At 46.5% G+C, this 10976-nt stretch overlaps 1 protein-coding gene across 1 annotated transcript; it reads right to left on the reverse strand.

Moving 5' to 3' along the window:
* Positions 1-3691: 3691 nt before the first annotated feature.
* hoxa5a (homeobox A5a) lies at positions 3692-6722 on the reverse strand. The gene is made up of 2 exons (XM_086171762.1): positions 5812-6722; positions 3692-4899 (listed from the first exon to the last, which is right to left on the reverse strand). Exons 1-2 carry the CDS (start codon positions 6389-6391, stop codon positions 4649-4651), a joined length of 831 nt encoding a protein of 276 aa, XP_086027888.1. The 5' UTR covers positions 6392-6722; the 3' UTR covers positions 3692-4648.
* Positions 6723-10976: the final 4254 nt, after the last annotated feature.

Genomic DNA, 10976 nt, shown 5'->3' on the forward strand with positions numbered 1-10976 from the left:
TCACGCTGACAGCTTACTGTAAATGTGGATGATCAGAGAAAGTGCGCTGCGATGGTGACGGATTGCAGGTGGCTCTTGCAAGGTCTTTCTTCGCCTTTTTTACGCGGGGACGAACGAAAAAAAAAAAACCTCCGCCCCCTGCTGCCCGCCCCGCCATGCCTTCCGCACGACTGCCCGGAATTCCGGCGATAAAACATATTTAATTTCTTTTATGGGAACGCCTGTGTATCGGCAAATAAGATGGAGCGACCCGTATGCAGAGCGCAGAGGACGCACTTGGAATATACATGCATGAAAATAGGGCCATGAAATAAGACGAAATAGCACAAAAGCACCTGTAACTCATCTTGAATACACACATATATGTGTGTGTGTGTGTGCGTGTTCAAAAGCTGCAAAATATTTAGCGCTCGTAAGTCAACCATTATAATAACACCAATAATACAATAATAATTATTATCATGAAAATGGAGATGATGATGATCCTGCTACTACAAATGATAACAATTATAGTATTTCTAATAATAATATTAATAATAATAGTAGCAATAATTATCCATCCATCCACCACTTATCCTGCACTCAAGGTTGCGGGAGGCTATAGTTATAATAATAATAATAATAATAATAATAATAATAATAATAATAATAATAATAATAGTAATATGAGTAAAGAGCAATATGAATGTATTACTTAAACGTCATATTTGATTAGAATTATGATGAAAATTCTTAGAATGGGAATGCTGATTATAATACCAATATACTGCTCCAGCAACCAAACAATATTAGTATAACTAGTAATAGTTGGAGTCTTCTATGGCCATTACTGCTATAATTAATAAATAGTACTATTACTAGTAATACTGATAATGACAAATATTCATAGCACAAGAATTATTCATCCATTCCACGATTCATAACAGGTGGAGTGATCCTTCTTTTCTGGGGGGTTGGGGTGTAACACGACAATTTTGTTCGTTTCCTTGTGACTTCTTCATGCGTTTTGCTTTAACGGCGGTTTGTTTTGGATATTGTTTTGGATTTTTCCTGCCGCCGTTTGTCGCAGCTCCACCGAATAACGATAATAAAATATAACAAATTGATTTTTTTTGCCCCCCTCCTCTTCTCTTTGTCAGAAAACAATAAAAAAAAGAAAGAAAACATCTGTGCCATTTCGGTTTTCTTCTCCATTCAGCTGATCAGGGAGAGAAAATGTTTTAAGGGGATGGTGGTGGTGGTGGTGGGGGGTTCATGGGCTGCGGGGCCTCCCCATCACCCCCGTGACCGGGTCGAGGGTATCAATCCTCAAAATGCAAATGTCCCCCCCCTCCTTAAAACATATCCAATGCGATTTATTCAAAGGAAATTCACCAATCAACCGCCCCTAATAAAACGCCAGACACTCACTCTTGTTGCCAAGGGGGACGGATGGGTGTGTATGAGTGGTGTGTGTGTGTGTGTGAGAGAGAGAGAGAGAGAGAGAGAGAGCAAAGGGGAGGGGACCCCCCCCCCCCCAGAAAAAAAAGGTCACCGCGCTTCCAGGGTTCACCTGGAGTGCACACCGCGACATATGTAACTCCAAGCCATTCCGTCTTTTGTGCGCGGAGTCAAGATCGCCATTCTGAGGCTGGCACCGTGCGCGGAGGGGGACAGATGACTGGGGGGTTCAACTTTTGACCCCTACCACCACAACCACCTTCCCTCTCCCTCTTCCCCACCCTCACGACAGATCATTTTCCACAAATGTCATAATTACTAAAGGAAATAACAAAAAAAAGACGTGATATCCTTCCGCCACGGAGTGTAGTCCCACAACCGCACCCGCGTCAAGACTAATTGTGCTATGAAATATGCAAATAAGTCAACCGTAACTTGCAGGAGCGCGCACACACAGATACTCCTCATACATGTGCGTGTGTGTGGCCCTGCGTGTACTCGCCGCCGGTGAACTTGGCCCTAAAGCGGGCTCTGCTGGCGGCTCCGGGAGGATGCAGATTCCTCCGCGGGCGCGCCGTGGCTGACCTGCGGATGAACCCGCCGCAGCGCGTCCTGGCGCGGCGCCGCGCGGAGCATCGGCGAAATTACCCCGTCAAGGATGGCGGGTAGTTGGGGTGTGTGTGTGTGTGTGTCATTTTCATTTTCAAATAGCCACTCTCGATTTGTTTGTGCTTTTAAACAGGTCGGCGTGTGCGTATGCGTGTGTGTGTGAGCCGCAAGAGGTGGTGCAGCTCCCATTCCGCTGCACCACCTTGAAGGCTGAAGCGGGCCTTTTCTCTTCACTGGAACTTATTTTTTGAGGTGTGTGTGTGTGTGTGTGTGTATACATGACCTCAACCCTTAGCCACACACAAACACACACACCACCAATGGATTTATCAATAATTCTGGAAACAGGTGGGACCCCCACCACCACCTTACACCCCAATGTATATATCTATACTATATATGTACCATCCCCACCTGTGTGTGTGTGTGTGTGTGTGTGTGTGTGAGTGTGTTGTTCCTGTTCTGTTTACCCTCAAGAAAACAGCTAACATTTGAGTCTCATCATCCTCTTCATCATCAACAAATAACCCCCCTCCCCAATAAAGTTATCATCTCAAGACAGGAAACACACACGTACACACACATACACACACACATACACACAGACACAAACGTTTTTTTCTGGCCCGTGGTCTGCGAGACCTCTTGGAGAACCGTGGGCGGAAATGAACACGGACAGATAATTACCCCCTCACACACACTCACACACACACACTCACACACACACATGTAGAAACGGATTATGAGTTCCGCGCGCAGATGGAGGGGAAACAAGTTAGGACAGGGTGGAAGTGGAGGAAGCAATTAAAATGAAGCCGGACCCTGCGCAGCATCTGCATCTGCCCGGGCTAATGGGGGCGGATGGAGACCAGCAACAACAACAACAACAACAACAACAACAACAACAAAAACAACAACAACAGCAACAAGAGCAACAACCAGGAGGTTGGTCATGAGACTCACCCGGAGACGAGGCGCACATTCCGGGGCCGTGTTTCTTTTTTTTTCGGTTGTTTTTTTTTTTAGGTTCCGGTGCTCACCGGGAATTAAAAAAAAGTAAGCAAAAAATTGAAAAAAAAAATAAAGTTAAGTAACCAGCGATCGTTGAAGTGACGCCGGGAGCCGCAGGAGGAAGAGTCAGACGCAGCCTCTTCGTCGGTGCGATTATATGTTAGGTGGAATATACTGTCAACTCCCCAAAACCATAAAACTTACTTTAATGGCCACCACGTGACCGTTTATGGCCAGTGAGCCTATCTGGACGCGCTCCGGATGATTTTTACGATCTAATTCATAGACGACACACACACACACACACTCACACACACACCATACCCCCTGCCCCATTCATTTAGTGCCCAAATGTCAAAGAGCCAGGGTGGTGGGTGCTAATAAAGTTTATGGTGTGTATTTGTGCGTGTGTGTGTGTGTGTGTGTGTGTGTGTAAGTAGCTGAGCCAGCCATTCCAAGTAACCCCTCCACACACACACACTCACACAGATCAACAGGCTGGTGAGTAAAACAAGATGCTTTTGTTTATTAACATAAGAGTGGAAGGGGGACCTGTTGGTTTTTCTGGGCCCTTTTTTGGCAACCTTTTTACACATTTCAAATAAAAAGGAGACGCGCGTCACCATTCCAGTAGAAAGTTTTATTATCATTTTCATCAGCAACACTGTTATAATTATGTTATTAACTTCCAGTCTTTTTTTTTTTACAAAAAAAAAAAAAAAAAAATTTACAAACCAAAAAATAAGAATAAAAATGAGAAGCTCATCACAACATGGGGATGGGGCTTTACATGAAGGAGAGATTCCACAGCGTGGGGAGATTTCCACGCAGGACGAGGGTGCTAGTAGAGGGAGTGTGTTAGGAGGGGATTACTAAAATGTTATTACACCCAGGTGGACAACGAAGCCCCTGCGGGAAACACTTATACAAGGCACAGCTATACTGTACAGAAGGTCCATATACACCTCCACGATGCCCGCGTGCACACACACATACACATACACACATACTCATACATACGCACACAAACACACAGCATAATAGCAATAATACACTTTTCTTAGTCTACTTTTGGAAGCAAGTTGTGTGAAACAACAAACAAATAAATACATAGATAGGCAGCGCATACACGGGGAACGCTAAACAACAACATTCTGCTTATTATGGTTTGCATTCGACAAAAAAAAATCATCTCACTGGAATTATCTGCGGAGCATTTCAGGCTTTTTTTTATTATCATTATCATAATTATTTTCAATCTTGAACAAAGAAATAATTTAACAAATACCTCATTTTTCTCTCCTTCTTCTAAATCTAGACAGAACTGTACATAATGTGTGTGTGTCTGTTTATGATTTTTTTTTTTTAATTTAAACTCGCATAGGCCTTATGCATATATGACATAGAAAGGAAATAACATTGAGCAATACATAAAGTGGACTGGGAAGGGAGGGCGGATGATGGGGGGGGGGGGTCTCTGCGCCTCAAGGTTTATGAGAAGTCCCTATGCCAAACATCTTTCTTTTAATTTTTTTTGTCTTCTAAGGATGATGATGATGATGAGGTGGAGGTGGAGGTGGAGGAGGTATCAGGGCCTGTAGCCCCCCCCGCCGGCCGCGGCCATGCTCATGCTCTTCAGCTTGTTGTCCTTCTTCCACTTCATCCTGCGGTTCTGGAACCAGATTTTGATCTGTCTCTCCGAGAGGCAGAGGGCGTGGGCGATCTCGATCCTCCGCCTGCGGGTCAGGTACCGGTTGAAGTGGAACTCCTTCTCCAGCTCCAGGGTCTGGTACCGGGTGTAAGCAGTCCTGGCTCTCTTGCCCTCCGGTCCGGACAAATCTTGACGTGGTGGGTGGGTTTTTGTGGGGGGACACACACGTGTGGAGGGAGGAGGGGGGCGTTAACATTAATAAGAAGAATCCACTGTGATTTTATTGATATTTCTGTTTTTTTGGAGCGGCTTTGCAAGACTTTGACCGTGAATGTGCCAAAAAGAAAAACGCGCGTTGACGCGCCAATAATTCCTCCCTTTCCAGATGTATACGGCCATGACAGTGGTTTTATTTATTTCCAAACATTTGTATTTATTTTGTCTTTTGTTTATTTTTGCTTTTTGGAGTGGTTTGCAAGACTTTGACCTTAAATATTAAAAAAAAGACGCGTGTTTTACATCCAGATTGGCACGGTGCGCTTGACGCAAGAATAAAATCGATACATATAACCCTTTACAGATTGAAGCTGTCATGTGGATGGATCCATTTATTTTTATTTTTTAAAGTCAGCTGTAAGATCCGTGCTCACCGTGAAAAAACTTTATTTTGTCTCTTTTATTTGATTTATTTATTTTTTGGAGCGGGTTGCAAGACTTTGACCGTAAATATGATAAAAAACGCGCGTTTGACGCCCATATTTCCACGCTGCGCTCCTCCACGCACGAATCACCTTTCACGGACTCACGCTGTCATCTGAATAGAATGATTTATTTTTTTTATATTTTCTGTCAGTCAGCTGTCAAATCCGCGCCACGCGTGGAGAAAAAGTTGTTTTTTCCCTTTTTGGTGTATTGGGGAGCGGGGTTGCAAGACCGTAAATATTGTACGCAACGCGCGTTTTCTATCCAAATAACGACGCAAATAACCCACTACAGACTAAGCAGTCGTGTTTTTTTGAATTTTTGTTCGTCAGCTGTCAAATCGGGGCCCCGTGTGGGAAAAGTTTTTCATTTTTTGTAGGCGCAAGAGAGGGCTTTACCATGGCTGATGTGGAGCTTCCTCATCCACGGGTAGATCTGAGGCTGCGTGGCGTCGGTGGTGTTCTGTGGGGTCGCCGGTGCGCTTCCCGCGGCGGCTTTCTCCACCTCCCCCTGCACCACCTCCTCCTCCTCCTCCTCTTCTTCTTCCTCCCCCACCTCCTCCGCGGCTTTGGACGCGCACCCACGACCGAGGAGCATCGCCGGGCCCGCCGCGGAGTTCTTCGCGGCTCGGTGCCGCGACTCGTCCACGCGTGACGAGCCGCCGGCCGACACCGGAAGGGGCGACGCGCCGGCGGACTGCGCGTATCTCACCGCCTCCGCCGAGGGGGCCGCCGCCGCCGCCGCCGCCGGGTGATTCGGGGAGTAGCCGGCCGTCCGCTCGCCCACAAAGTGTCCGGCGCCGGCCCGCCCGACCGTCAGGTCCATGCCGTTGTAGCCATAGCCGTACCTACCGGCGTGCACGGCCGCCGGTTCCCGGTACTGCTCGTTCCCCGAGCCGTGATCCCCGTAATTATGCAACTGGAAGTCCGCGCCATTCGGATAGCGACCGCAGAATGAGTTCACGAAATAAGAGCTCATTTGTTGAAAGTCCGCCTGCGCCCTTTTCTCTAACCCCCTTTTTAATTGTTATTTCTCTCAAAAAAGAAATAATGGCATTTAAAAAAAAATCACAAAACCCCCTCGGTGCGCTTGATTTGTGACTCTTGCGCGTTTCGCGCGTCCTAGAGCACCCCGGCGCACAATTTATGATGAATTATGGAAATGAGCAGGGGGGGGACATGGACTTGATTCTCTCCTACGTAGGCGCCCAAATATGGGGGTACGGCGGGGAATCACGTGCTTTTGTTGACCAGTCGTAAATCCTGCTCGGTGACCTCCGGAGGTAAAGTCGTGCGCGTCGGGCGGGGTATGGAGGGATAGGGAAAAAAAAAAAAAAAAAAAAAGCTGGGTGGAGGACGCGCGCCTCCGTGCGCTCCTCGGGGCCCGGTTCCAAAAAAAAAAAAAAAAACCCGCCTTCTCCTGCTTTTTTTTTTTTTTTTTTTTTTTTTTTTGCTTTTTTTTTTGGGTTGTCGTGGTGCGCCATCCTCTGGCGCAAACGTTGCACTGTCTGTCTGCGACTCCAAGCGGGGGTCATTCGGAGGTTAACGACCATTGCGGCAAAAAAAAAAAAAAAAAATACAGAGCGGCTGCGAATCAATACGCCGGGTGGCTGCGGAAGGATACACCGCGGGAATGATGCCGTCACAATATGCGTGATGCGATGGGATTTTTAAAAAAATAGTCCGTTGGATTAAAATCTTATTGAACAGGGATACACCTCCCTGACACACACACACATTTTATTTAAATCATTGTGCAAAATAAACGTTAACTGTAAACCTCGAGTTTATTACACGCAAAGGTGTGCTACATTTAGAGAAAGTGTGTGGGTGTGTGTGTGTGATCGCACATTTGCGAGTCGGATTTGGACGCTCACTGAATGTCGATATCCCTCAATGCACACGCATACAAGCGCGTACACACACTTAAATCACAATGAGATTATTGCATTTTCCTTAAATACAAGACGCGTGTACGCGCCTGTGTGTGTGAGCCATTGCGATCGCTCCTTCACTGGCGTGCTGGTGCCAAACGATGGATTCACGAGCTTTTTTATTGTGCATTTTCAACCTTATTATTTCGTTCCCACGAAGTATTGCATGGGAAAAAATGAAAATAATAATTGAAAAATAAAGAAAAAAAACAACAGAGTTTCGGACGTATAAGTAAAATGCACGAATAGGTATATTGGATTGTCATTAATTTTAGTTTGCGTGTGTGTGTGTGTTTGTGGGGAGTACGTGAAATTAAGACAGCAAAAGTGACATCATGGCTTTTTTAAAGGGGTATTTATTGTCTCATAATCCATTTACCTCGTAATAAAGTATCTCTCTAACTCCAATATCAACCGTGGTCGCTCCCCGCGTCCGCGTCCGCGTTACCAAACACCGGTAAAACATTAAATTAAAAAAATCATCAAGAATGGAACCCCCACGCAGCCCTTAATATAGACCCTCTGTTTCCCACCTTGTGGAATTTTTATGGCTCCCTTTCTCACTATCTGGAGGGCACAGACGCGTTCCGCGGCGTGCACAAGCCCGGTCCTGCGCCACTGACAAAAACAACCAGCCATATATATCATACATATACAATTTCGGGTATGCGTTGCCCCTTTGTTCAACCGAGAGCCCCCAGAAGGCGAGATCCGTGCTGCTGCCGGGGCCCGCAACCCAAAAAGGAGTTGGGGGGGGGGGAACAGCTGATTTATGGCCGGGCCAATGGCAACAAAGTTCCCACGAAAATCATTACCCCTGAAATGGAGTCGAGGACACACCCAGGGAACTAAATAAGGAAGGGGGGGGTCGTTCACACACTTACACTCCTGAGGTGTGTGAGCGAGTACAAACGCATGTCAAGTTGTGTGTTATAAAGTCATTATAACGCATTCATGATGCGTTTTTCCAACCAGACCCCCTTGATAATAAACCGGAAGGACACTGCGGAGAGACGGGCGTTTAGCCGCTCTCACATCGCGATATCTCGGGCGGGATTTCCGTCATCCTCATATATATATTTATCTATATATTCTATATTTATAAATGTATTACCACATACGTCAGAGAGGTCAACATGCACAGATAGTGGCAAATAAGCGAAACAATTTGCACAAATATATTCACAGATCAGTGTTATTAAAGTGTCACCACAAGGTCATACGCAATATGTGATTACGCAACGCCACATGTGGGATCAATGAGTGGATGGATTAATGAATGGGTGAATTCAGCACGGACACGTTTGGATCGTGTCATGTCGTGGATAAAAAAGGGCCTCGCAGCCGGCAAGCGCCCACGGGGAGGCTGAGGGAGAAGCGGGCGCTGCCCCGGTGCTCCCACTGGAGGGCGTCAAAGCGCAGAGCCGCTCAGCCGCCACCCCGGCAGAAACACAACAACAACAACAACAACCAAAACAACAAATGCGGCATTGACAGCTCGCTCACAGCACGGGGATGCATGCCAAAACATACGCAAACACACACACGCAACTGTGCGATGCACGCCCGTCATCCATCCATTCATCCATCCATCCATCAATCCATCCATCCATCCAGCCAGCCAGCCAGCCAGCCAGCTAAAGCGCAGCTGGAGCCCGGTTCGGGCGCACAAATGCGCCCTTTGTGACAAATAACTTCACTCACGCACCCGCATCCTCTCTCTCTCACACGCACACGTTGGATTCGGGTGTCTTACCTTTGCGGAGGTGGAGGTGGAGGTGGAGGGTCAGGCGGACAGGTGCGGTGGCCGAAGTCTCCGGCGGCGGGGTGTCCGGACGGAAATCCACGGGGGGCGGTTTGGGTGTCGGGGTCCCCCCGGGGTGAGGTGAGGTGGGGGTGGGGGGGAACCGGGGGATCCTTCCGCTCATCCAATCACACGTACTATCCGATCGCGTATCGACAAACATAGCTGAACTCCGAGTGGAGGGGATAAAAATAATAATCGATAAAAATAATACTTGTAATTATATGAATAAGAGACGTGAGCAGGTTTGCGGCGCGGCCGGTTCGAGCCCGAGAGCCTTAAATGAATGGCTGTTCCATCCCGCTATTGGAAATGATATATATAAAGAAAAAAGTTCATGTTCACGGGTTGTCAACCACGTGACCGGCCGCGGGCCAATCGCAGGCGAGGACGCGTCGTAAAGTTGGAATGGCCGCGTTGTAAATTTTCATAAACAGCAACGGATTTACGAGCGGGCCCGCCGGAGGGGGTTTGGAGGCGCCATCTTGCTGAGGGGGAAAAAAATAAAGAAAAAACGCGCCGTGCGTAAAAGCTTTCCGTCGCCTCCCTGCGGAATGCGTCTCTCCAATCGCGCGGCGCGGCGGTGTGACGTCACCCACTGAGCACCGGATGCAAACAAACTGCCTGGAAGCTATTCAGTATCATTTTTTTAATTCCATTACTCACTGTGATAAGATAAGATAAGATAAGATAATAACACTTTATCGATTCCCATCGGGGAAATTCTTTAATGCTGCTATTTTTTTAACTAAAAAATACAAATATATATAGCCATATAAATCTCTTTTTACGCATCGCTTTACCCGCTGAGAGACGCGATTGAATTCAATGGTGTCACGTTGGACGCTATAATAATAATAATAATAATAATAATAATAATAATAATAATAATAATAATAATAAATATAATTATCCTTTGTGAGCGACGTGATGGCGTCATAATTGCCAAAATAAAATAAAAATTTAACTTCACTAAACAAGTCACCAAACAAAGTAGGGTGCGTTTTTACGCACGACGCTAAAAACCTCTCGCTTTTGGAGTATATGGTCCTTAAATCCGGAAGTGACGCAGTAGGCTCGTGGATATGAATAAGTATAGATTTTAATACCGAATTGTCTTCTTATTTGGTTTTCGTGACCCAAAAACGTCGAGGTCATTTGCGCGTAATTGTGCCATAATTGTGCGCGCTAAGTGAGCACACGGGTCTATATATTACGTTAAATAACCATCTTTTCCGTTACATTTTAACTGTTTCCGCTTCCGAACAGCCCCCTTCTCTCCCACACCATCCTGGACGGTTCAGGAACCAGGGTCTCTGCACCCTGCGTGGGCGTGGGTGTGGGGTTCAGGGGCTGAACTGGGGTGGTCCTCCTTCTCCAGCCAGCTCCGGCTTCTGGTAAGGTGAAGAAGGGGGTTAGGGGTGGGGGTAATGTGATAATGAGCAGCGGTTCTTTTTATATTACACACACACACACTCACACACACAAACACACACACACACTTTAATGGAGCTTTGCCACTTTTACGTACACAGGTGGAGACAAAGTACCAATTTTCTTTTTTTTTTATTCGTTTTTTCTATTCGTTTGTCTAAACCCAAACCCAAATTTATCTGATCGGGCGATACCGGTGCGTATCGATCTGAGCCTGAGGGCATACACACATAAACACATGTATATATATATATATATATGTGTGTGTGTGTGTGTGTGTGTGTGTGTGTGTGTGTGTGTGTGTGTGTGTGTGTGTGTGTGTGTGTGAGTCAGAGAGAGTGCAGACCCAATTAGAAAAGGCTGCAGAGAGCAGCAGACCTGATTTACACAAC

This window comes from Fistularia commersonii, chromosome 24 (assembly GCF_037954325.1).
Source record: "Fistularia commersonii isolate RoL2024-O1a breed Wild chromosome 24, RoL_Fcom_v1.0, whole genome shotgun sequence".
Taxonomy (NCBI): Eukaryota; Metazoa; Chordata; class Actinopteri; order Syngnathiformes; family Fistulariidae; genus Fistularia; species Fistularia commersonii.